The 27,325-nt window shown below is 40.6% G+C and overlaps 1 protein-coding gene across 2 annotated transcripts in view; it reads right to left on the bottom strand.

Annotated features, from left to right (window-relative positions):
- The window catches only part of arhgap32a (Rho GTPase activating protein 32a), a 34,132-nt gene extending 10,710 nt beyond the window's left edge, over window positions 1-23,422 (bottom strand). Inside the window, exons 1-13 of one of the 2 annotated variants that reach the window (XM_032545036.1) lie at window positions 22,899-23,422; window positions 13,115-13,228; window positions 12,147-12,252; window positions 10,550-10,641; window positions 10,196-10,280; window positions 7,257-7,343; window positions 7,017-7,154; window positions 6,158-6,250; window positions 4,205-4,327; window positions 4,012-4,089; window positions 2,929-3,010; window positions 2,667-2,816; window positions 1,336-1,438 (exon numbers count right to left, since the gene is read on the bottom strand). In XM_032545036.1, coding sequence (XP_032400927.1) covers window positions 1,336-1,438; window positions 2,667-2,816; window positions 2,929-3,010; window positions 4,012-4,089; window positions 4,205-4,327; window positions 6,158-6,250; window positions 7,017-7,154; window positions 7,257-7,343; window positions 10,196-10,280; window positions 10,550-10,641; window positions 12,147-12,252; window positions 13,115-13,203 — 1,226 coding nt within the window. In that variant the 5' untranslated portion in view covers window positions 13,204-13,228; window positions 22,899-23,422. Of the gene's footprint in view, window positions 1-1,335; window positions 1,439-2,666; window positions 2,817-2,928; window positions 3,011-4,011; window positions 4,090-4,204; window positions 4,328-6,157; window positions 6,251-7,016; window positions 7,155-7,256; window positions 7,344-8,032; window positions 8,315-10,195; window positions 10,281-10,549; window positions 10,642-12,146; window positions 12,253-13,114; window positions 13,229-22,898 lie in introns of those variants that run through there. The other variant, XM_032545037.1, reaches the window with a different exon arrangement.
- Between the last annotated feature and the right edge of the window lie 3,903 nt (window positions 23,423-27,325).

Here is a 27,325-nt window from a genome sequence, read left to right as displayed (position 1 = left end):
CATAAACACTTTACTTCCTGTAGTCAATGTTTTATCTTACTGTATCTATTTAGTTCTTACCAAACAAAAGCCTTAAAAAATGTTGAACAGATTATGCAAGCTTTCACACCGGAAAGGATTAAATGGAAAACAATCCAACTTCAATTTTTATTCCCTCAAAAAGATTTTCCTTTGTTACAGGAACAGATTTTAAGGCTAAACACTTGTTTTTAAGTTTATTAGTGGTCTTTTCCCATCATTCTTACAGGATTTTTAAAATAATTATAAATTACTATCCCGCTAGTGTAAAATCCTTTTGCCCTGAGATGTTTCTAGATACAAACGAAAAAGAAGAGGTGATCAAAGCTGTCATCAAAAATCAGGAATAATTTACAAAGCCACATAAAGGCTTTTACTTTTAATTTTATCTTTATGTTTAATTACATTTACAAAAAGATTTTTTTTAATCTTTGCTCAAACATGTTCTTGTCGCACCTAAGCAAATATTGCTACTGTCACGAGTTTATTGTCCTGGATTCCTTTTGCAGCATTTCATACATATTTGCTTTTGTGTGGTAAAAAATAACTGTCAGCAAATACAAAAACGATAAATCCATAAAATCACTTAAAAACAAAGAAAAAAAACCAACAGATCTTCAACATGTCAACACCTTTGCGTGTGCCGTATTTTCTGAGCTGCTAGAAGGAGACGTCACGCGGCGAGAGCCGAGCTTTTCCCATTAAGCCTTTTGATTGGCTGCCCAACCCCATCAGCTCATGTGCCGCTCAATTTATCCACTGATGGGAGTTTGTTTTATGGAACCAGCAAAAAATACAGCAACGCTCTCAGAAGCTACACAGCGTTAATCAGATTTCCATTGACAGATTGGAAAAAAAAATCTACTTAAAAGCACTAAAAGTTAAAGACTTGGACAGTAGGCTCTTCAGTTGCTGCTAATTGGCTGCACACTTATTTATTTAACATATCAATATATCTGCAATTATAAATAAATAAAGTTAAGAAGTAAAAATAATAATAATAATAATTACATTTTGAGAATAATGACTGCATTCTTCAACTAAATGTGAAATTCAGTAAAATAAAATAAAAAGAATAAAATACTCTGAAGTTTCCAGTCATAATATATTCATACCGTGTGTAATTATTCCCGTGGTTTCATAAATATTTAATGCTTCCTTTACTGCAGTGCACCAGGAGCAAATTCGGCTCAACAAATGAATCCTGGCATCTGATTGGCTTCAGACCAACCAGTGGAGCCCTCGTAGCCCCGCCCCCCGACAGGGAAGGACTGCTGATCAGGACTTTCTATGGTGAAGTAGAGAGGAAGCACAAACCTCAGTTTCTGGATGTTGGAGGAAATCCCTGAGAGTCTGTAGATCCCATCCACGACGCCGATCTTCTCGATGAACTCTGCACAACTTTTAACGACCTGTGGGACTGCAGGACATAAAGACAATACACAACGTTCAGCCATTTTCTATGTGTCCTATAAAAACATCTTTTTGGGTACAAAAGGAAGACTTCTTTTGGACTTTACATTCTCCACACTAATTATTTAAAGTGTTTTCGGTAACACTTTATTTGAAGGGGTGTGTGTAACACGGATATTACGCTGCCATAAACATGACAGAACAACGTCATGAACATGAAGGAGTCTTCATAAATGTTTATGACTGTCATGAAGTGCCTTTTGGTAAATAATGACACTTTTAATGCAGAGTTGCATTACGAGTGTCAACTTAGCATTATTTGGTAAATAATTATATTTTTATGCAAAGATGCATCAAAACTTATATTAAAAGTCAATTAAAAGAGTCGACTTTGCCTTAAAAGTGTCATTATTTACAGATTTTTTTATTAAATGAAAACCAACGTGTTGAACAATGGCAGGCTGCAGATTTGATAAAACCACAAAGAATCCTACAATAAACAGGCCTTAGGCTGTAAATACTAGACCTCCCAAATGTTTTTGCATTATTCATCCCATTTCTTTAAAAATGCAGGTAATTCTAATTCATCCATCCATCCATTAATCCATCTTCTTCCGCTTAATTCTAAATCACTTAAAATAAAATAAGGCCATACCATTTTAAATGCTGCAAAAACTATAAAATCTCACCAAGTATTTTTGCCTGGTTTCAATTAATAGGGCAAATCTAACTTACAAATAACTTTTCAGCAAGAAACAGAAGCTTGTTTAAGTTCAATCATTAATATTGATGGGAAAAGAACCAGTTCCACTGGTACATTATTTCACTCTTAACAAGACATTTTATTCCATGTTATAAGTGAAATAATCTGTCAATTTTCCATCAATATTAAGGAATTATTTACTTAAAACAAAGTCCTATATCTTGTTAAAAATGTACTTGTTAGTTACTTTAGTCTTATTTCAATTGTACTAAGATATTTGCACTAGAACAATGGTTGATATGAACATTATGGAGCTAAAAAATCTGGAGATTCATGATGTCAATGTGAGACAAAATTATTTTAATCCAGTAGCTGAGAATTTACTCAACTACTTCATTTTTGTTTCAGTATAGATCATTTTTCTTATGCTGAAACAACAAAGTATCTATTTCAAAAACGGGTTCTAAACTAGACTAACCTTGTATTATGCCTCAGCTGTTTTTATTAAGTTAAAGCATGTGGGATATTCTACCATCGTGTCCTGAGTTGTGGAGATGCTCCCCCAGGTCGCAGCCAAACACTCGCTCCCTGAGGATCCCGCGCTGCCGCAGCTTCTGCGGCGGCGGCCGGGACTTCATGAACGACCTCAGGAAGGTCACCAGCTTCCCGTGCTTCTTGCACACTGAATGCGCAGGAAAACACACACGGGAGCCACGTTAAAAAGGACTCTGACTCAGCTCCTGGTGAGCAAGTCTTTGAAAACTCATCACGTGCCAACGCGCACTGACCCGTACCTGGCTTTGGCACTGAGTTTTGAACGCTGGGTGGGATCTTCTCGTTTATCAGCTCCACGCAGTCGCAGGGGAAGAACCCGACCTGCGGGAGGAGAGATGGAAGAGAGAGCGAGGAGGTAAAAACGAGGTGAGTGACGAGTGGGGAGAGGCGATGTTGCACAGGTGGAAAAAGAGGTCAAGAAAAACCTCGGACTGAGCATTGATAATATTCATGGCTGAATCAAACTTTTGACGTTTGAACAAACTTTCCCAACTAAACTAAACCTTTTTAAGTTGATCCGTGAAAGCCTCATCACTGGTTTAGTACCATCTCTGAAGATGATCTATGAACTTTCTTTTTAGATTTAGAAAAGCTAAAATACTAACAATTTGGATCAAATTTTATCAACATCAAATGTTTTTTCGCGCATTCTTTTAAGCTTTATTTTGAAAAGCCAACATAAGCCCGTTTATATCTTTCATTTTATTTCCATTGGTAACATGATAAAAAATATTGAGGCTTTTATTTTAGAAAGCATCTTTAAGGCTGCACTGTGTAACCTTTATATAATAAACAAAATAAATAAAAAAGTTGTGATTGGTTGTGTATTTCTGCAAATGGCTGAGAGGAGATAGAGGAAATAAAATTTTTCCCACATTATATATCCCATATTGTATATATTGTATAAAATAATTTGATTTTTTTTAAATATAAAAGTTACATTTCATTTAGGAATGCCAATAAAATACATTTTTCATGGCTTGTTTAGCTCCTCGAATCTTCTTTTTTAATAATCTATGAATACTTGAGGATATTATTTTGGAAAATATATTCTTTCCATTTTATTATTAGATAAAACGGAAAAAGACATTTTATCTAATAATATGGCAGACAATTTCACTTATAACTAATGATTTTATTTTTCATCAATATTAAGGGATTATTGACTTAAAACAAAATCCTAAATCATGAAGAAAAGTTACTCATACTTTTGTTTTGTCTTATTTCAAGTGTACTAAGATTTTTCCACTAGAATCTAGACCAAAAATACTCTAGGACGTTGTGTGTTTGCAGTGTAAAAGTGGTGACAGCAGAAGGTTTACCTGAAAGCCATGCTTCCCTCTCCACCAGCCTGTGTCTTCTTTAGGCGGCATGTCGATGACAGACACAATATCCCCAACCTAGATCAGAAAGAGCTCTCTCTATGACGCTTATCTAAATTAAATGTAAAAATATGCAGAAAAAAAATACACCTGACAGACTGATCCATGCCTGAGCATGTTTCTATCTCCTTACCTCGAAGGTTAACTCGTCCGTGGCCTGAGCCGTGTACCGTTTGGTGACGTGGGCGGCAGCGATGGCGGGGACGTTGATCGAAGCTTCTTCAGAAACCAGCAGATGGTTGCCCTTGTTGTCGATCTAAAAATAAAGACAACAGAGACGCGTTGGCACATCTTGCGCCCAAAAAGCCAGAGCAGGGAGTGGGTGCTGGTCACGATTTATCATGAGACGACGGATAAAAGAGAAGCAGAGAACAATGGAAAGTTAAAAATGCCCCTTTTTGTTTTTGTCTCCACTTGAGCTTCCAGCATTTTTAATTTCAGTGGAAAGTAGAGCCGGTGAATTGGCCCCAATGTTCTGTTTGTGTGTAAGATGAAGGATGTACTTTTATTTAACTTATGCATTTAGAAATCTGATATCTGCTTTGCTGCCAGTGGTGCTACTGGACTCTGACCTGAACCTTCAGAGACGCATAAAAACAGTTACAAAGTCGGCCTTCTGTCACCTGAAGAACATTTCCAGGATAAAAGGACATATGTTGCAACAAAGAGAAACTCATGCATGCATTTATATAAAATCTAACTGATTACTACAACAGTGTAGTCACATTCTGCCTAAAAAAAATCAATAAGAAAACTGCAGCTGATCCAGAATGCTGCTGCTCGCGTTCTCACTAAAACCAGGAAGTTAGAGCACATCACTCCAGTTCTAAAGTCCCTACACTGGCTCTCTGGAGCTCAGAGAATAGACTTTAAAATACTGTTGTTAGTTTATAAATCACTGAACGGCTTAGCTCCACAATACATTAAAGATCTGCTGTTGTTGTATCAACCTTCCAGACCCCTCAGGTCTTCTGGTTCTAGTTCTGCTCTGCATCCCCAGAACCAGAACCAAACATGGAAAAGCGGCATTCAGCTTCTATTTGCCACAAATCTGGAACAAACTTCCAGAAAACTGCTGAAACACTGACTTCCTTCAAAACTAGACTAAAACCCCACATGCTTAGCATGTCTGTGGATTTATAATAACTAGAACATAGATTAATTCAAATCAAGTGGCAACTTTTTACCACTTCTCTTTATGTTATGTTTTTATCATGTAAAGCACTATAAACTGCCTTGTTGCTGAAATCTCCTTTAAAAATAAACTTGACTTGATATAAAAACTTGTTTAGGAATGGATGGAGAAGGCTAAGATATAATCTGCAATACTATTTTTTTTAACTTACTGAAGTCTTGTGTTGTACTAAAAGCATATGGCAAAAGAAAGAATAATAATAATTTTAAAAAACAATTCATTCAAATCCCCAAAGTACTATAGCAGTCATGCTATTGCTGAAACATTTAAACATCTCACCACAACTTTACCATTGTAGCTGTGATTATTAAGACAAATACAGGAAAATGTCTCTCAGTTAAAGGACTGCACGGCCTTTTTGGAGCTTCAGAGTATGAAAAACATACAACTCCAAAAATAACTTCAGATGAAAATCAAACATGTAAATACAAAGTCAACCCCACCGGTAAGATAAGAAAGATTAACTGAACTCTGAACACATTTGCGCAGTGCTTAAAATTTGCTACAGACGCTTCACTTTTTGTCACCGATCATTAGCTTGCTACTTGAAATTCGCTAGAAAAAGCTGCACACCTCTCCTTTTTTTTTTCTTGACACAAGTGCTGTTTGTCTGCTTCTCACGCTGAGACAAAAACTCCCTGCCTCATGAACCAGTGCATTAACTAAGTCTTTAACTCAACATTTAGAAAAGAAAAGCTACACTGCAAATTGTAGAAGAATGCGCTTTGGCACGGATGTGTAGGATTCCCAGCAAAGAATAACGATTCCTTAATCTTATCCGCGATATTGCAACCATAATCTAATTTTACTGACTGTTCCTTAGATAAACATCAGTCGCTTTAGAGTTTCAGATCACAACAATGGAAAAGCACAATAAAAAATAACTACTACCTCCATCCATGTTAACACGGGACCACAGTTGATTTTGTTGTCCGCGATGGCAGAGAAGCGTGACAGGTAGTTAGTCAGCATTGCGGTGACTGACTGAAAGGAGACAAAAAAATAAAAGACAGACCTCAATAAAGCTCCAAAAATAAAAGTGACGTCACATAAGCCAGCAGAGGTGCAAGAATTTCTGCAAACATATTCATGCTCTTGCATTTTGCATTGCTTTTTAATGTTACGGCCACAAACTTCAAAATTTTCCATCACAAATGTGACACTACACAAAATACTGTTTTATTGTGAAGTGGATGGAAATTATACACTGTCTTTAAGTTTTTCTTCTTTTTTTTCCAAATAAGTCAATATTTAGAGGAAAAAAATATTCACTACAATGACAGCTGAAAGTCTTATAGGGTCTACTTTATCCCTTCCTCTCTACAAAATAAGTCAAGTTTGGTCAGGGTCAGAATCTTTGAACACCAGTTTTAGTGTTAAAATGTGACTTTTTTAAACAATTATTTGTATGGCATTAGAATTATTATGCAACCAAATGTAACTGTTGGTGCTCCCTCTTTGACTCCCAAGAGGACTCTTTTTTTTGTTTTTTTTTCACCTCAATCCTGGTTACATGAAGGTAGAAATAATAATTCAAAAGCTGAATTTGGACTAGGCCATTGTATATGCATGAATATGCTTTGGAGTAGTAGATTGTCTGCTGGAGAAAGTAATACCCACACCAAAAAAATCAGCAGTGAATCTCTACAACTCTTCTAAAATAACCACATAAAAAAATGGAGGTTATGTTCTAAATGGAGGAAAGTTTCAAAGGGGCATGAATACTTTCGCAAGAATGTGGAGACGATACCTCAACGGTGTCCTTTAAGGTATCGCAGCGTGGCAGTTCGGTGAGTTGGGAGTAACGGCGGTCGTAGATACACAGGTGCAGGTGTTTGTCCAGCACTCGGAAATCCTCGTAGGATCTTTTCACCAGCCAGTTTCGAGCCTGACGGGGACGACGCAAAGTAAATCAGGACCAAACCAAACGACAGCACCTGCTACTTTTGGGAGAAGCAAGAACACCACTCGGATATTCAAGTAATGTTACCTGGCAAGTGATCTGGACGAGAAAGACGAGTTCTTTGGAGTCCAGACCGGGCTTCGGTCCTTCGCTTTGCCCCTCTGCCAAGGCCAACTGCACAGGGAGACAAACAGGAGGAAGGAGACACAGAGGAGCTTGGATTGAGGATGGAGTATAAATAATAGATGAGTATGATACAAAAACCCTCTCTGTTTTTGGACTGGGGTACTACAAGTGCATCGTGTCCCATATTAATACTAGATTTACCACTTACATCGGATGCCTGGCTTTTCATCCTGCAGTTTTAAATGCTTAATAGATTTCTTTTTGTTCTGCGAAATTATAGATGATAGGAAGTCAGCCCATAAAGAGACCAAAGACGTTAATGGAGAATTGACTTCAGAGGCCTCCGTGCTGAGGAAGTTTTGGTTATTTATAACTGTTAGCAACCCGTCCAGATACACCGTTACACAACATGCAGCGACCTAGTTACGGCAAACCAAACTGATGAAGAGAAATTTGTTATTGAGTGAGTCATTACGGAGGAAACGTAGTTCACCGCAACGCTTTTCCTTTTCTTTTTTTCCTAGTCCAAACTACAAAGCTAATTAGGCTGTGGAGAGGCTGAAAAGGTCAGTGGTCCAGTGATTGGAGAGAGGAGGGCAGGTTTAGAGAAATAATGAAAACATTTAGCAACAATACAGCTTTTTTTCCCACACTCTCTCTCTAAGTAAAAAGCATCTCCACCATTTTTCTCCCACATCAAACAACTAACCCACTGTCACAGGCCTTGTTCAGGTTACCTCCCACTAGAGCATCTCAGATATCCGTCGGCGGATGAAGGAAGTGCTTCCTCTTTGTGTGCGGGACCACAGCGAGCTCATCCAAACAAACAATAAAAGAAAAAGAAAAGACAAAGCCAAATCTTGGCTGAGCGCAGAAGGGTTTAAAGGTTCTCCTGACTCGCCCGATTCTTGTCCCACCGCCGCCACCAACAACGTTGCACACGAGAAGCTTATGTGCAGAGCAACCCGCACCGGTGAGCTACAGAAAGCGGAGAAAACGAGACGCTGATGCTTTCCCTCTGCTCCCTGCCTCCTTCTTCCCCCTCTTCCTCCTCCTCCTCATCCTCCTGCCTCTCCTGTACTCCGTCACCCTCCCCCCCCCCATTCCTCTCTCTCAACCGTTCTCCTCTTTCTCGTGACAAAAGGAGGTTCGCCTGTACGCGGGCTTATCTGGGACACATGGACACAGACGCTCATCCGTCACACAGCAACATGACACGGGCAGATGAGACTCCCGTCGTTTATAACTCCTGTCCTCGTGTGAAGGGAAGCGGAGCTAATCTGCAGACGGATCTGTCGGGATGCAGACGAAGGATGTCTGCCGCTCTGCAGGCATCACACCCAAGACCAGACCTCTGCGGCTTATGCGTGATCGGAGAGCACAGAACAGAGACTCTTCCCAAACCGAATCAAACGCAACCCCACTTCAGGCAGAAGAGTCTGAATCCGCATATATGCAGCTCTGCCTTCAGCATCAGTGTCACCTCGAAAAGGACGTTTTTGCTTTTGCTCACACTGTTTTTCTGCACATTTCCTGACGAAGACGCAAAACGTTTAGCCACACAGAGCAAAAGCGTCTAAGATTAATGCTCAGCCAGCCGTAGCGTTGCTCACTGATGCGGCGTGCAGGGGTTCGGCTCCGCCATGTGCATCACATGCATCGCTCAGGATGCTTTGTGCTTAAGCTAAAGCAGCGGCTCCCAGCTGTGCAGAGACGTCTGACGCACTCTGCTGGCGATCAAGCGGAACTACAACGAGAGTTAACGGGGATAGCTAACGCTTACTTCTGCACATCACTAAGCCTGAGGCAATAAATCAATTAATCGCATGATGAATTGAAACAAGCTCAGTAATTTCCATTTGCATTATTGATCGTTTTTCTTGTATCTCTCTCTCTAATCTCTACCAAACACTGGATGGCAAAAGTCTTCCGTCTGGTGTGTTGGTCTCGGATAGCTCCACATTTTTGAAGGACAGTTTCCATTTTATTTGTTGTCTCAGGTGTTTTGTTTGGATATTTAAGATGTCTTCCAGTTCCACCGTTAAATTTTCAGCAGAAAACAAAGTTTTTGAGAAGGTGTTCTTGTATTATTATGCCATTATCATTACATTACTTCAAAATGAGCTCAAAACAACAAATGAAGCAGTACAAGAAAGAGCAATAGAGAAAGGTAAGCACAGTAGGGCAGCCGAGAATGAAGGTAGAAATCACAAAAAAAAGGTAAGTTTGGAACGCTAAATAGGGTCAGAGTATTTAGAACAACGTCCACTCAAGACAAAACTAGTCGAAATAAGTCTTCAGCTTGATTTGAGTTCATGCAGTTCAGTCCTAAATGACATATCAAGTTAAAAAGAGGAAACTTTATGTTTCAACTCATCAATATTGTGAAAAACTGCTTACTTGTAAAAGGTCAAGAAGCAGGTAAAGCATAAAATAATGTAACCTATGTTGTCTATGCGGAAAACATAGCTGACGCTGTCTGCGTCCTGCCCGGTAAAAAACAATTTCTTGCCATTCTCCAATGATAATTGTTCATTTGTGCTATTTGACAATAAATTTTCATTTTCAGGACCAGCAATTAGCTCCTGCTGGCAGCTAATATTTGAGTCTGAGGGCGGCAGCACTAAGCAAATCCAAGTTTAGGCAACCCGCTTGTAGAAGCTGAACAAAAATAAGCGTAGTAAGTGCAGAATATCGTCTGCGAACAGATGCAAACATGGCACGTCAAGAATATGAGGGAAACTGCTGCAGCGACTGTCCAGAAAACACAAACAAGGTTATCGATTAAGCCAATGTGCAGCAGGGCAGTTTGAGACAGCAGCAAATATAGTAGCTGAATACCGGCCAAGTGCACAGTTATGAAAGCTAATAACTCTCCACAAAGTATTTTTAGAGCTCACCTGAACGTTGCCAAAATCGACAGTCTCATAGTGGAAATGGGCACACTCTGCCAATCTGGGGAAGTGACCTCTGGGGAACGTTAGCCTAGAACACACAGAAGAGCGGCAACTCATCAACATTCAAGACACACCGATGCTGCGATGAAGAGCAGAGCCGACAGAAACAAAGAGAAAGAGGAAGGGAGAGGTCAGGCTTGTGCGGCGTTTAAGATTCAGACTGGCTGGTCGGTGTGAGAGGCGCCCATCGTTGGAACACAGGCTCCCCCTCGCTTCGCTGGCCTGAATAAGGAGCCTCACATTCAGGCCAGCGAAGCGCCCCCCGAAAGCAGCGTCAGCGTCACTGAGAGCACCTACTTTTTCATGTTCTTGACCTTCATACTCGCCGTGCTGACGCAGGAGCGCAGGAGGGGCTCGGCTTGGTGTTCTGTGATGTCATCGCTCTTCACCTGCCAAGAGCAGAAAGCATTAACGGGGTCGGTGATGGAGAAACCAATAGTTTATGGCGTTGTCGTTGGAACGTGTAATGAAAGCACATTCCTGCTTCTGACGGCTTTTAAAATAGGAGTAATATCATCTTTCCACAGTAGATTGCACACTGTGAAGACACAAAGTCTTACCACGTATTTTTGTCTACTTTGTAGTGAGTACCTTAGAGAAACTACAAAACTACAATACAAGTAAATTATCAGCAAGATATAGGAGCTTAAGTTAATAATTCGAAAAGGTAAAAAAATTCTTATGAGTGAAATAATCAAACAGTAAAACTAGTCATTTTTTATCAATATTAAGAAATTAAGCCCATACATATTGCAGAAAAGTTACTTATCAGTTTTGTCTTATTTCAAGAGTACTAAGATATTTGTGGTAGAAACTACACCAGCTGGCGTGGTTTGCTTTCACCATGCACTGTGTCAAACGATCCAAACTAATTGAGAAACTTGTTCCTCTCCTTGCCTGTGGTGGCGCTGCACCAAGAACCACTGAGAGAAACATGTCAGAAGAAGACATCAGCATAACTTCCTTCTTCGCGAAATGTAAACAAAAATGGAGTGGAGTCAGATTTTGGCGGTTTAGGTTTTCTCTTTTGTCTTTGGCAAAAGACGAAGAACCATTTTTCCCGGAAGCATTAGATTCTTGCATTTATCTTGGTTCTATTTACCCAGAATGCCCTACACCATAGTCCGGTTCCTGCTTTTGGAGCGGTCTCTGGTCTGCTTGCCTCCACATTTGCATTGGAAGCACACCAGAGTCTACTTTAATCAAACCCAGAGCAAAGTTTTTAGGTGGACTGGAGTTCGCATTTTTTTGGTTTGATTGAAAATTCACACCTCCCCAAACGAATTGGACTTTCAAAACACATGGACTGGAGTTTGATGAAACATGGCTGGTGTGAATGCACCATAAACCCTTTCAAACCTAAGAACACAGTGCATGGTGACGGCAGCATCATTTTACCATATCCCTTTAAATTCTCCAACTTCACCTCAAATCAACACTATTGAAACTTGGACAAAAACCTGAAACACACATCAGAACCAGTCTAGGAATGGATAAAGCAGGCTGACGTGAAGACTGTAGAGTGACATTACAGTCTGTGGTTGAACACCAGGAACTCAGCTAAATAAAAAGACCTCTAAAAGCTAAAAGCTTGTTGATGGTCACTCAGTCACTAAGATTAGTTGGACGTATGACTGTATTTGAGGCTGTATGTGTAGTTTTGACCTTGATTTTTTAATTTGCAGAAACCCAGGATGAATTTAAAGTCGTCAACTGAGACCTTGTGATCTGTTGAGGCGACATTAAAGTGTGAATCAACTAAAGAAGCAGAGCAGCCTCATGGAGGAAGGACATGTCTGATGAGTTTGGTGTATTCTCTTGCATCAGCTATGAGTCAGTGCCATGTGTGTGCTTATTTATAAATATATATGTGTGTGTGTGCGTAGGCATGTACCGCGGCAGTGGATGTCTCCTGTGGTTGCTTCTCCTCTGGAGGATTAATGTTGGTAGCTTGAGGTAAGGCATCGTTTTTGTCGAGGTCAGTAGGTGGGATCGGGTCGCTGCACAAGAGGTAAAAAAAAAATAGGTTGAAAACAGAACGAAACCTGAACTATTGTTATGAAAATGAGGCCTCTCAATATATTTTGTTTAATTTTCATCCACCAGAGGGAGCAAGTGAGGGAGAATTATTGGAGTAGCTTGAGCTGGAATCATGACATTGCACCAGCATGCCTCAAAAAAAAAAAAACACGTCGTACTGAAGCCAAGAAAATACACATTTATTTCTGTTAGCTGTAACTATGAACAATTACTGAGATCAGTTTGGAAAATATCAGCAGTTTCTGCTTTAGTAGAGAGAGAGGAAAAAACAAAACACAAACCCAGATCCAGTGGTTGTTTTATTTGCACTCCAAAGCTCACGCATTCAGTGAGGCATAAAGACAATCCACCCACAGGGAGAGCTTCACAAAACCTTCACTTGAAATGTGATTCAATGTACTGAGGAGTGGAGGGTGAGGCCCATTCAGGCAAACTTTGATAAGCAACAAAGGCCACAGGGAATTTGGGTATCTTACAGAGATTCAGCCTGATCAAACCTGGAAATGTGGTAAACAAACATCGACATTTATGTGCTCTAAAAGGACGCAAGAAATTACATAAGCCAGTGCAACAAAAATAGTGGAGTCTGAAGCTGATGGAGGTTGAAAAAGGGATAGTTTGTCTCTCTGCTTTACTCTGATAAGTGGTTCATTTTTTTTAAAGCCTCACTTCTGGTTTTATTCATCTCAAATTAAAAATTCCCATGTTCCTTTAAAGCAGCCTGCCACATGCTATCTGGTCTTTTCATCATCGTCCAGGTGAGCAGGCATGCGAAGCCAGGGAAACGCATAAAAAATAAAAAAAATAAAAAGAGTAACTCACCCCTCAAGGACGTCACTACTTCCTGGTTCTCCCCGGGGTCCTGAGGCAGCATTCTCAATCACCGCGGCAACCACGCATCCAGCCTCCATGATGCCGCCCTGCTGCAACAGCCCGCTGTAGAGAAACGTGAGTGGGAGGAGAGAGAAGGAGAGAAAGTCACGGCGGGCGGGGAGGAGGGTCCGAAGCTGAGGAGCCACCAGACGTTAACCCACTCGAGGCCACCATCAACTCCAACTGTAATCTGGGATGACATCATGCCAGAGTGTCGTGGGCTGCCACGGCGACCAAAACGTGTCAGGCTGTGAGTTCACAGGATGGATTTCAGCTTCTGTTTCCTACTAGATCTGACAGATTTCGGTTCAAAAGCGACTCCCGCGCTCTCCAAGGAAACGGCAGGTTTGTCCCGGCAGTCAGAGACCCACGTTTACGGATTTCCCCTTTACTTTTTAAATTCCACTGCTGCGAAAATGTATTTCCCACATAACAGATTCCTTCTGTTTTTGCTATTTGGTCACGACAAAGATAACTTGGGTGAATGCAAACATCGGTTTTCAGATGGTGATTTCATTTGTTAACAGAGATAAGGAATCCCAATAAAATATTTGCCTCCTTGTTTAATCATAAATTAATGGTGATTTAGATTTTGGGGGTTTAATTTCATCAGCCGCGCCCAGGCTGATTACTGCTACGCCTGGAGAATCAAAAAAATACTCAAGCAGAAACTGTCTGACAACACAAAGTAGGCTAAAACAATCTTAAAAAGCAACTTGTCATGCTCCAATGTTCCAAATATGTTTTAACCGTCTATCTCGATTAAAAGTGCCTAATGATGATATAAGATGATAAAATGTGTTGACAATCTGCCAAAGAAGACAGACTGTGAGATGGTGTATAAGGCTTATTCTATGCACTGCAGTTCTATGTTTGTAGAGTACAAAACTGTACAAAAATTTTCAAGAGAATTTCTAGAATTTTTTAAAGATTAATCTCAACATTTTTGAGTTCTTCGGAGGAAACTTACCCTTTTCTTTCTATCTACAATAGCCCTCATACACCCTAATAGCATTGAGTTGCCTGTGTTGGTATTATCCTGTACTGTAATGCAGAGGAAGACGAATAAAGTCGCGGTTAAGCTAAAACACATCACTGGCTCATCTCGTCCGTCTGAACGCAAATTATATGTATACATAACAGCCTTTTTCCTTCAGCATCATAAATAATTTTAATTTTTCAGAGATCAAACAATTACTGGTTTTTATCCACTGCCATGGAATTGGTAAAATATCAGTATTTAGTTAGGATTACATTTTAAACCTTTTAATTTATATCAGTTTTGTTCTCTAGTCCCAGTAAGAACTTCCTTGTTTTTCATTCATACACCAACTACTACTGCTTACCCTCAGCTTAGTAATCAAAACACTAGGAATGTCCTGATGAAGCAAACTCGGCTCTCCTACAATTTTCCCGTAACGTGCTTCTGGAATTATGAAGGTGTTTATCAGTAAACAATGTCTCACAGACAAAAATAGGCCCTTCCCAAAGCTCCCAGCACTACAGCTCAGGTAGCAGAGAGACGGGTCACCATCATGTGTAAAGAGTTCTGCTGATCAACCACAACACGTCTGGTCTAACCGGCATGTTAATTAGCATCCACTGAGCGCTGCCGCCATAGTAGCGGTTTCCCAGCAGCCCCTCCGACTCGATTATCCGCTCAGCTGCTGGTTCTGGACCTCCATAAAGCTTCTTGAGTCAGCAGGATGCTAACAGGCCGACAGGAATACTGAGCAGGTCCGACTCGGCTCCATCCTCGTCTCGCACTGTGTCTCAACTCAACCTTGCCGGAGGACAAAAAGTGCATTACACAGGTAGCAGAGATCCAGAGACCACATTACATAAAGTTATGTTATGCAACGGTCACTTGGGTACAACATCTATGGTCTTCTTATATGAACGGACAGTGTCTTGGAACAGTGTTTTGTCACGTTGTAGCCACAAACTTTTGTGTATTTTGATGGGATTTGATGTGACACCCCAACACAAAGAGGATATCTACAGTACATTTCAAATTGTGTCATAAATAGAAATATGAAAAGTGTTGGCAGGGGCATTTGTTTTGACCTAGTCAAGTTTCCACTTGATTCTCATTTCCCTTCGGTGCTGCATCTGAAATTTCTCCTATGGACCTCGATTTCGCCGGCTGAATTACAACCAGTCAGCGAAGAGAAAGCGCTTCGAACAATGATGAATTAGATTTGTAGTCTGCCATGATTGCAGTTTTAGCAATGGCAGGGGAGGAAGTAAAGGGAGACATCATGTCTGTGTTGGCCACGCCTCCAAATATTGAATTGTTTGGTTTAGGACTTCTTACTTCATAGAAAGGATGGTTGTTTACAGCGCACTCAATTTGTACATACATCAGGACCAAACGTTAGCGACTGCCTCCGGCTACCAATTATTTCTCAATAGCTGAGGGTCCGTACCCTCTGTACGAAGCAAAGCGACTAGCGACATGGGACTAGTTTTTAACCAGGCCAGTACAGAGGTCTCCTGAGTCAATCCTTACTTAAGTTCTTTCACTGCAATCACAGCTAAAAGTTTCTTTGGGTATATCTCCATTAACACCTTTCCACATTTAGGTACTAAAAGTTGTGTCAAAAATTAAATTGAGGTCTAGGCCAAATAACCAACAACCTTTGAACTAAGTCATTTCATTGTAGCTTTTTCTTTATGTTCTGGGTCACCACCTCAAAAACCTCTACAACCACTGCCAGGGCTTCTTGTGAAACTGGTGTGTGCTGGGATGAACACACCATCGTCCCCACTGGCTCTGTCCAGAGAACACTAACATGTCCCCAACATGGCCGAAGAAACGCACAAGTAGGTCTTCTTAAGGTTTTCTTTAAACAACAGTTTAATTCTTGCCACTCTTCTATAGTGACCAGATCTGTAGAGTGCACAACTGATCGTAGCCCCACCCGTAGCTTTGGATCTTTTCCGCTTCACCGTGGATCTTGTCACATGACTTTTACTTCACAAAGTGCCTTGAGATGGTATGTGTTGTGAACTGGTGCTATAAAAATAAACTGAATTACGCGCAATTGAATTATTTGGCTCCCCTTGCTCAGTTGAGGATTAGGTTTGGCGTTGTGCCATACTATTTCCGTTTTTAGAAGAGGAGATTTAAACAGTACTCTGAGAGACATTCAAACCTTGAGATATTGTTTTGAATCTACCCCAAATTTCTCCTTGATCTCTGTTTTGTGTTCCTTGGTCAACATGATGCTGTTTGTCCCCTACTTCACATTTTTATTTGCGCTGTTCACGTGCACGCTGTTCACGATGCACATGAACAGCGTGCATCGTTTACCTTCTACTTTACAATTATGCATTATTAGAGCCACACATGTATCCCAAAAACAATGTTAAGGCTGTCGGTTGCTAATGAGGTAAAGACATTTCTATCAACTGAATTCTTTCCATGTAAAAATAAAATTGAAAAAAGGTTTCACGGCACATACAACAGTACCTGACCTTGCTGATTATAGCTCATCAGACAGAGAGTCTGTTTGAGTGGAGGAACATGTCGTCCTGCACACAGCAGAGGGGAAGAGCTTGCATAAAGCACCTGCATGATAAAAGACTTGCAGTTTTTTGTTTTTTTTCGTCTGGAAAAACTTAGAAAATCTGACAACAGCAAACGATCACCGAAGCAATCACTGTTTTTAACCCAAACACCGTAACAGTGGACCAATTTAGAAATGCTCCAAATAGCGTACACTACAAACTCGCAAGGCTGTGAAGAGACATGATTATGAGTGATCTTCATCAGCATACCACCTTTTGGTGTACTATATGTGAGAAAATGAACATATAAATATGTCTCAAACCTGTCAAAGCAACATATTTTTATTTTCTTCTGGATTTTCTTCTAGAAACCTTGAAGTCACAACGAATCAAGCGGCAGTGCTGCTTCCACAGCTTCTCCGTCGTCATTCATCTCCAAAGTATCAAACGTACTATTCTGGATGTATGAATAAAGAGGCCCCTTTACCTGTCACAGTTAATGGGGAGGTGCAGCTCTGATCTCAGGAGACCGGAGCGGCGAGCACAAAGGATGTCGCCTGGTATCTGATGGCCTACATGCCGTTTCTGCGAGGAAAATGGGGCGGCGCGCACAATCCTGCACGCTGTCTGTGGGACCGGCATCAGCAGATATGTTGACAAGAAAATGACTGGGTGAATTTTTTTTTTTTTTTTTTCCCCAGGTGAAATTTTGTTACAGATCTGTCAGTCACAAGTCCTTCATTAAAAAAATAAAATGAGGGGGCAGTCACAGCCAGAGAGAAAGCTATGTTGCACATTTTCCCACCAGTTATTAAATATTTAATTTCTCTTTGGGATCAATAAAGTTTTTTTTTTTTTATTTGAATTCTTGTAAATGTATGCAGTATTTATGGAGTTTGGACTTTGAAGAATGATGAAAAACTTTGAAACCTAATGAAAAAAGTCCAGATTTAAGTGTACGTTTTAGGTAAAGCAGTCTAATTGAATCCCGCAACTTAATATTGAAAATGGAGGACAACACCAACTTCCAGGCTTATGTTTCAAGAGTAAATGCAAACCTACTCTTGCAAAGTCTGCAAATATAACCGGCTTTATAGATTACCTCTAAATTTGCAGTTATATGAAGAATATTTTTGATGAAAATAGTTTTAGTTTTATTGTAAATGTGTGAAAAGAATTTGCACCACCACTTAGTTCTCACACACTCAACACTGCTTTGTGAACTGAGCGTTCACAACAAGAACAAAGGTACTATTTTTAAACTATTTTACAGTCCATTGAAGCTTGTCCACACAACTTAAATTTAATGCTACCAAACTGAATTAATGACAGAAAAATGTGACTAATGTAAAAGAAGTTACAACAGTAGGTCCTTAGTTGTGCCGAACATCAAGTCTCAGGAAATTTAGTCCTTCTATAATTTGCAGCCTCACTTTATACCAATGCGATGCCATTTCACCTCTAATTACTTCCATTACAAACCACTTCATTCCATCATTACCTAATTTGTTTATTTTTGTTGTATTTCTTTCTGAATCATAGAGACAAATGGTTATAGCAACGTTCTTTTAGCTCAATATCATAATCTAAAAACTTTTTATCATACTTTCCATTTATTTTAGCTCTAGTCTCTGTTTTGTGAGTGGACTTTTACAAAATAGCCAAACCAACTGTATTTATAAATTACCTTGAAACAGTGAGAACTGCCCTGTGTTCTTTTTGTCCCTACAAGGACAAATTGTGACGACTTGATGAAAGTGAAAAACTCCACAAAGTAAAGTAGAAGAACCTCCTTCTGGTAAATATTTACTTGAGTCACGTAATTACATTTCCTTACATTAGACTCTTAATAGAATGTAGAAAATGTCTTTAAATTGACAGCTGTTAAAGCAGGTTTTCTGACTTTCTGAAACTATAAAGACATTGTAGACGAGCAGACCAGATCGACGTCAGATAACGTGTGTGTAGACTTCATGGCTCTCCAAAACTCAGACCAGACATAGAAGGAACACAAACGTGTGGTTTCCTCGAGGCTGGTCGTGTTTTAGCTCCTTAGCTTCAGTTTCTTTGCCATTTGTTGTTGGTCAGACTGGTTGCATCAGGTTTCCAGTGGCTTGAAACAACGTAAATGGAAACTGTCAGAGGGAAAACAGCAAGCCGAAGGGCGGCTAAATTCCCAGTTTACGGAATTTAGCTGCAAGATCTTCGACGCACTTTGAGTCTTTTGCTAGTACCAAAAAGAGACCGGCGTCAGTGTGGAGAAAGTTGGTTTCAAGCTCTCATTCTGATTGCAGTCAACAGAAGCTGTAAATGCAGAGGGGGTAAAAAGAAAGCTCTGCGGTTGCCATAGTAACCCATCTCCCAACCATCGTGACTTGACGCTCTTCCAGAGAGAAGAAGAAGGACACAAATGAAAGCGTCAGAGGAACTTTTGACCAGAAACTCTGACACATCATCAGCCTGTCTGCCCGAGGCGCTGCCACTGTCACCACACTGCAGGTTTCAGACCGCCGCCGCCCAATTGGTCATGCGCTACCCAATGCTTTGCGACTCATGTCACCTCTCGGAGGGAAGGAGTTGAACTGGTTGGCGGCTGGAAGTCAATTTGATTCTCTAATCTTCTCGGAATCTGCCAGACTGAGATTATTTCATCCCGCACAGAGGAGATGTCACGGCTCAAATCTCTTAGCGAGTGATCCCTGATGAAGGCCAGAACGGGCGGATGGAGCGGAGTAACGGGGAGGGCCGGGGGGTGAACAGCAGGTCCATGCTGATCCAAACATTTAATCAACAATCCAGTCTGTCACTCACGAAGACAATCCAAACCTTGCCACGAGCCACAAATCTCCTCGTGCTAAAAATAAGCCGACGACGTACCACAAACAGTGAATGGGAGAAAATTTCATTTTGCAAGAAAAATATTTTAGGGAGGGCAACGTTTATTCTCAGAAATACGACAGACAAGCGGCAACTTAATCCAGAGACAACCAGAGAGTACGAGCTTGGAGATGTTTGTTCAGTTTAAGATACTACACAGAGGTGTTGCTCTATTTCTTCTGTGACACAAACTTAAAGGTTGGCTCAGTACCTCATCTGAAAAACATTGAAATTCTGAACATTTTGTTCAGAAAACTTAAGAAATAGTATTTAATCCTTAAACTACTGTAAAGTTTTAGGTTTCTAGGTGATTGTCCAATGCGTTCTTTAAAAAGAAGCTATGTCTCTCTTCAAGTATTTTCTTGAATACTTGACTTAATACTCTATTAGACATAGGATTAGATTGTTTTCTGTTAGTTCTCAATTGAAGACCAATTGAGTATGGGTAACAATTTGCTTTGTACATAAAAATTGTGGAAGCGGGCGTGCCGTGGTGGCGTAGGGGATAGCGCGACCCATATTTGGAGGCCTTGAGTCCTCGACGCGGCCGTCGCGGGTTCGACTCCCGGACCCGACGATATTTGCCGCATGTCTTCCCCCCTCTCCTTCCCCGTTTCCTATCAGCCTACTGTCATATAAGGGACACTAGAGCCCACAAAAGACCCCCTGGAGGGGTATTAAAAAAAAAAAAAATAGTGAAAGCACTTCAGTTTTTAAGCCCGTCTGCAAGTTGCTCCCAAAGAGCTGGAAGCAGGGAATTGCCAAGTGCAATTAAGATTTCCTCTCACTGTAACGAACAGGTAAAATCCAAACCTAATCAACCAGACATTATAACCCAGACTTCTTCAACAGATTGCCAAACAGAGGACTGTAATTTCTACAAAGAAAACCCTTACACCACTCTAGAGACCATGGGGGACATACTTTACACCACTGAATTCACTTGCTGATGCTGTATGAAAGCTTAGACGCAGCTCCTTTGCCATGGAAACCCGTTCCATGAAGCTGTGGTCGCTGCACCCCATCTTTCTCAGAATGCAATTTTACTTGACTCAATACTCTGCAGCTGATTTGTTGTTACCCAATTGCTTCCACTGTGTTAAAATACTGCAAACAGATGGCAAAGAAATTACCTTACTCTTAAAAGTTTCCAATGCCTCCCAAAAGTTCAAAATATATTTTAAGAACAGGGATCCTTGAGTCGTTTGGTCTAAAAAGCCAGAGAGAAAGAATGCTTTTCTAAAATAACAATGACTTATGGAGCCGGGTCTGATGCATCTGCTATCGCTGAGTTATAACCAGAAACGGTAAGAGTGCCCAACAGTCGTCCAGCACAGCAGTTGGTTACCATGGAGACTGGATGAAGACTATAGGAGAGACATTGCCGACTACACACCAAGGTTTCTTTTTGAACACAAGTCCCCATGCTTCTTAGTTATCAAGAAATGTGACAATTTCTCGATAATCCACTCCAAGCGGTCTCCTATATCTGAAGCATTTTACTTTACCCATATATTCCAAAAACATGAACTTAATTTCTTTATATGATTGTTTTAAACATATATATAACAACAAATAAGCTGCTCCACATCCCAAAGCATGCCAAAAAGTCTTTTTGTTTGTGAGTAGTATGAGGGATCCTCGCATCTTTTGGTCTAAATATGCTGGAAATTTTTTTTTTTTTTCTCAAAAATTCTTTTGCTAACTTATCTGCTCATATGACAGTACTCTACTCAATTATCATGTCACACGTTGAGAAATTATATTATGCTTTACTGGCTCGGTCAACAAGCTCTTCTTTCTTTTTCGGCCTTCTATTTAAGCACTTGGGATTGTCATCAGAGTCAACCCCATGCTGTATGAGGGACAAAAACACAATTTGATTTGAGGACCTTTCAAATACCATCAGTCAGTATCACATTCAAACTGACCCCTACATGCATTTCAATAGAAACCCATCAACCATCAAAATGTACATTGATAAACCTTGTTAAGACTTTATTGAAAAAATATATTATCTGCTGGATTCAACTCTATTACCTCTACTAAAGCATTCACATTTTTTCCGGTTTACAAGCTAGAGTGCTTTGAAAACAGATTTTGACAAATCTCAAGTAGGTCAGACTTTAAAAAGACGGTAGTAAGTATAATCGACTTTTTTGAGCTTTATGTCATGTTATGATGTTATTCCCTCATCAAAAATGTACCTGGAGTGTAACTTCGAAATCCTGTTTGAGAAATCCTTAAATCTCCCATGGCAACCATTCATGGGTGCCTAAATACTTGCTCTCACAAATCAGCGCCTTTTCTCCAAGTCGAATTTGTCTCACAGAGCACCTCTTTCTCTGAGTCTGCCGCTAGTCTGAAGGAGCCCCACTCAGCTCCTTCAGACTAGCGGCAGCAGCAATAAGCAAACAGTGCAACTGTGCATCTGCAGAGCTAATCATAGGAACTGCTTTTCAGTCTGCTAAGAAAGATGCTAAAAGCTTAATGGAGAAAGTTGCTGTGATGAAGTACTGAAGGGAAGTTTTAAAGAACAAGAGCTTCTTAAAGAGGCAGAGGCCAAATTTCAAGGTGTTTAATTGCAAAGTCAAATTTCTTTTTAGTCATGTTTGACATTTACAGCATTTTTACAGCTGAAGGTAACACGTCTTTTTTGATTGCGCTATAAAATGGCACTCTGTGCTTGTAAAATACACAACACCGCCCTTTTAAGGAAACTGTATAACTTTATAAGTAAAATTTAATAAAAAACTTTCAGTCTGACTATACTATACTATACTTTAAACATCAAGGATCACATAAAATCGCAAAAACAGTTGGTTTAAGCCGCCGCTTAGCTCGCTCTCTGTGACTTCAGCCGGCAATAATTGTCATTTCCTGGATGACCGAGAGAGTTCAACCAAGCTCTTTACAGCCGACATTTTAATCACATGACATAATAAAATGTTGAATACGTCTCGCACTTGTTGCAGGCCTGTTGCTAAGCATTGCGGCAGACTCATCATTTCCTGACCAGACAGCGCACCTTACAGATAAACTCCAGTCTGTTGTTTTTTTTTTTTTATAACCTCTGACGCAACATAATGCGCACTAAATGACCAAAGGGAAAAGTTTACCGGCGGTGAACTATGACCTGTTGGGCTTGGCGGATACCAGGCGCATTAACAGCACACGCGCGCGCGCGGAAAGAGAGAGAGAGAGGGAGAGAGAAACTATGATTATCGATTATTTCCCAGCTTCGGCGTGAACTGATCGGTTTAACGGGCAGCAGCTGGTGGTGGTCGAGCGAGGAGGTTCACCTGTCCGCGCTCGCGACGGGATTATCCAGCGGTAAACTTACCTGCGACTGCGCGCGCTGCTCCTCTCCGCCGCCACCTCTATGCTGCTCCTCGGTTAGGAAGCATGCTGCCAGCCAGCATCGCATCGCATCGCACTGCAGACCCACGCAGCCCGGACGCTCGCTCACTCAAAGACAGGCCACGGCTGATCATCTGAGGTAGATGGTGTTGGCAGGAAAGCCCGCGACCAGGTGCGGCATCTCGCTCCACAAAAGGGGGGCTGGCGAGAGAGAGAGTGGTTCCGTGGCTGGAAGACAGAGAGAGAGAGAGAGAGAGAGAGTGTCCCGGCGTCGCGAGCGCGCACTGCTGAAACTGGATTCGTGCTCGCGCCTGTTTGAGCCTCCGGGGTTCCTAGACCTTTTTTTTTTTCTCTACCCCCTCCTCCTCCTCCTCCTCCTCCTCCTCTTCCTCCTCTCCTCCCCAAACCAGGGACCCAGATTTGATTGTAGGCGTGAGGAGTTTTCAGGCAGGCGCTGATTCATTTACATTCGCGAGCATCGAGGAACCGCAGTTGTGCGGTGTTAGGTAATGCTTTTGGTACAACAATTACATAACCCCTCCACTGTGGGTAGGCGGTAACAGTGAGAGGAGTGAAAAATGGTGTTGAGATCGCTCATAATCATCATGATTTTTTTTTTTTTTTTTTATATCCACCGAGGAAAATTAAGCAAAACAAATGTAGGTTTTGTTCTGGCTCAGGGCGCACAATGATTCTGATCATTTATAAACTTTATTCATCTAACTAAGACAGTCGTGTTCATCTTGGTTTTTCTACATTTTATATGATATTTATTATTATCTAAATGTATTTTACCAGCATAAAAACCCATTGAGATTAAAAATCTCTTTTTTTCAAGGGAGTCCTGGCCAAGAGGCAGCAACAAATAAGAAGCTGTCAAGCTATAAAAAAAAACAGAAGAAATAGTCCATATTTATGTAGTGCATAATTGTGTAGAAGTAGGACGACTATAATACGCGCTTTTGAAAAATATTATCATTTAGAAATCAGAAAAGCTTGATGCTTTACTTATCCGGTGGAATCAACTTTGTTCAGAAATCACACAGTTAGTAAAGAGTGCAGCTGAATGTGATTTAATATCAGTATAAATACAGCTGTTCTGAGGCTGTCTCAGATTTTGTTACAGACCTTTAGTAAACAAACATCTGGAGAACGACAAAAAGCACAGCTGCAGGGTCAGAAACGATACTGCAGAGAGGCGCGGAGCTGGCTTAGGTTATAATTCATTTCCATTCAGTTTGAAAATATTTTATTAATCCCAGAGGGAAAATCAAATGTTACAATTTTCTTCAAAGAGATGTCAGAGACGCAGAATCGATCTCCTGTAGCAGTCTGTGTTACAGCACATCTCACGCAGCCCAAGTGCCACCAGTGACACTTGAACGGCAATGTTTGAGAAACGGGTCTTTAAAAACCGACGCCGCAGTGCCACGGACTCCTAGTTGGACCGGCTCTTACAGTGGCTTACATCATACACCAGATTAGCAACCAGGCTAATGTTTAAAAATCTGCAGGTCGAATCTAGTCTGCTCCAGCTTGAATGTACAAAAACGGGGATTCTCCTGCAACACTGATGTGGAATCACAGCAAGAGTGGAAAAAGCACGGCGGAGCTTGCTTCTTCTCGCCTCTTCCAGTTGTTTGTTGGCCGGTTGCCATGGCGTTTCCCACCTTGTTTTATAAACACTTGTTTTCATATCATCCGGATGCATCCGTAACTGGTTGTTCTAAACAGTTTACGCATCCCGTCAGTGGCGTCGTTCATAAACACCAGCCGGCTTTTAAAAACGCCGGTTTGAGCGCGAGCCCCAAACAAAACGCTGTTCGCTCTCACAACTGGATCGAAGCGATTCTGGAGAAGTTCTGTGGCTGTAGAAGTAACGGTTGCTTTAACGCTCCTCCTGAGCGATGATGCACCAGAGAAATGTTTCAGTCTCTAAAATGTGATGTCTGAAAACTCTTTGGTGTTCTAGTGAGGTCAAGGATCTTTGCTAGGAGGATTCAGATCCTCTGCAGCACGCGTCAGTTTTAAAGAGTAAGACTTAGCTAACATTAATTAAAATTTATTAACTAAGTAATCTGATATTTGAAAGAAAATTATGTTTTTGCCTATATTTTGTTAGTGTGCATTGAGAAAGTCTGAAGCATGAAAACAAAAATTCCATTAGTATGATTCAAAGTCATTCATGACTATGTATATGGTGAAGAATTACCATTCAAATGTTGTTTAACAATGATTCAGTTTACCTTTGCGTTCCTTGGCAATAAAGCGCTTTAGGTATAAAGTATGAGTCATGATACTTTCTTGAGACAATTTTAAAAGTGTGAAACGGGACCTATTATGCAAAATTCACTTTTTTGCTCAGTTTTCTACTTTCATTTGGGTTCTTATTGCTTCTAGAAAAAGTCCAAGAAAGAAAAAAAAAGAAAAATCAATCCAGATGTTTTCTGGCAATCGGTTAATGCTTTTTGGTGTGTGAGGAAAAACGCCATTTCGAAAACCTCCTAATTATGACGTCACAATGGGCAGACACGGCCCCTCCCCTCACCTAGCAACCAGAGCGGAGCTCCGCCTTCTTCATCATTAAAAGGGCTCATTCGGTGAGCTCCGCCTCTTCTCGTTCTGGATCTGACTCGGGATCAAAGATGCGTGGTTAGTCTGCTGCCATGTTGACATGTATAAAGTATAAACATTGAGTTGGGGAGGCGTGGCCAGCAGCACTTAAAGTGACAGAGCCCTAAAACGTCTCACTCTGATTCTTTACGTTGTCAGACTGGTTCTATTTAAGCATTTTTTAAAAAATCTATATGTGAAAATTATCAGCCCTGGATGTGGCCAGAAAAATAGGCACAGTAGTTTGAAAAGAATGACGTTAATCCCAATTATTTCCTGATTTAAGTAAATATATTTGCATTCAGCATCACTTTGGCTTGGACAGCTGTTTACCCTTAACACATTAAATCACAATATGTAAAACTGTATCTAGCATTTACTTTTGTTGTCTTTGTGCGATGTGGAAATATTTGGCGTTTGAAACATTTAAGAGTGAAAAACTACCTTTTAGCCATACCGTGTTACTAAACACTGAACGCCTCGCTCAGATAGATAAATGTATAACAGGCAGTGTTTTATTTCCTCCCCAACTAAACCCATTTTTATTGTTAGCCTGGGATGGCCATCATTTGGGTGCAATCTCCTTATCCTGTTAATTTTGAATTCATTAGAACAACAGACACAAAAACTGAAGTAATTTAGTGACTTACTTAGCACACTTCCCTGGAACTATATTTTTTTAATCACTGATTATACCTTTTAATATGTTTTCAGTTTAATTTTATTATCTCAAATTATTAGCGATACATTTAGTGTCAAATAAAATTGCGTCTGCCAGGGCTTTGAAGCGGCGCGAGATACAAACACAGGTCTTTTACATTTCTGTCACAGGAAACTTGAAGAAATAAAGCATCAAATTTAGCTGGGACATAAAAGAATGAATAATACTAATGAAGGATTCTTACATTACACGTTTCTTTTGTTAAGTTGTGTCATCCGTAAAGCCTGTAATGATAAACACACAGCACTGGCTATACGGTTTTAGCAGCCTGGTTGAAACTGAGCCACGATGCCTCAGGGCGGCAGAGTGTTTAAACAGCGGATTAGCTGAACTTTACATTTTACTCAGGTGTGTGCAGAAGAATGGCGGCTCATTTGTTTGCTCTCCACCAGTCGCCTAAAAGAATTTAAACACAAGCGCAAAGGGAACTGAGTGCTTTCCTCCTTCAACATATGGGTGAAAACATCCAAAACATGCTCGGATTCTGTTTTCCTTCATTCCAGATTTTGTGTTTTTTTTGTTTTTGTTTTAATGAAGGGAAAAAATAAATCTGAAACTTGGCACTTCTGCTCTGCTCTGACCAGCAGCGTGTCCTAGAAATCAAAAAACGGGAAGCAGAAAACCTGACCTGATTATCACGGTGCTTCACTCTCTCTCTCTCCAATTTCTGACCAACACTCACCCCCTGTGTCCAGCATTTGAACTGCAGTGAAATTCTGGAAGCACACAAGGAAATAAACACACACACAGCAAAAGTAAAACCTCTTTTGATTTTTTTCTTTTTTTTATTATATCAAAATACAAAAATTTTGAGAGGAAAATCTTGTATAGGACTAAGCATTTGAAATGATATGGTGACATGGATCCAACACTGCGCTCATGTTCCCACAGACATGCCATAGACAGAGCAGAGATCATGTGATAGGCTCATGTCTACGTCATGATGAGCCGCCAGGAGTGAGCCTGTGCATTTTACCCCTATAAAGGCCTGTGATGGCGACTGCTGCTGTACATCCAGACCCGTTTGATAACAAGCCAGAGTGTGTGTTGTCCTTTTTTTTTTCTTCTTCTTCTTC

Source organism: Xiphophorus hellerii, chromosome 18 (assembly GCF_003331165.1).
Source record: "Xiphophorus hellerii strain 12219 chromosome 18, Xiphophorus_hellerii-4.1, whole genome shotgun sequence".
Taxonomy (NCBI): Eukaryota; Metazoa; Chordata; class Actinopteri; order Cyprinodontiformes; family Poeciliidae; genus Xiphophorus; species Xiphophorus hellerii.
This window is presented reverse-complemented; position numbering and strand designations above follow the sequence as displayed.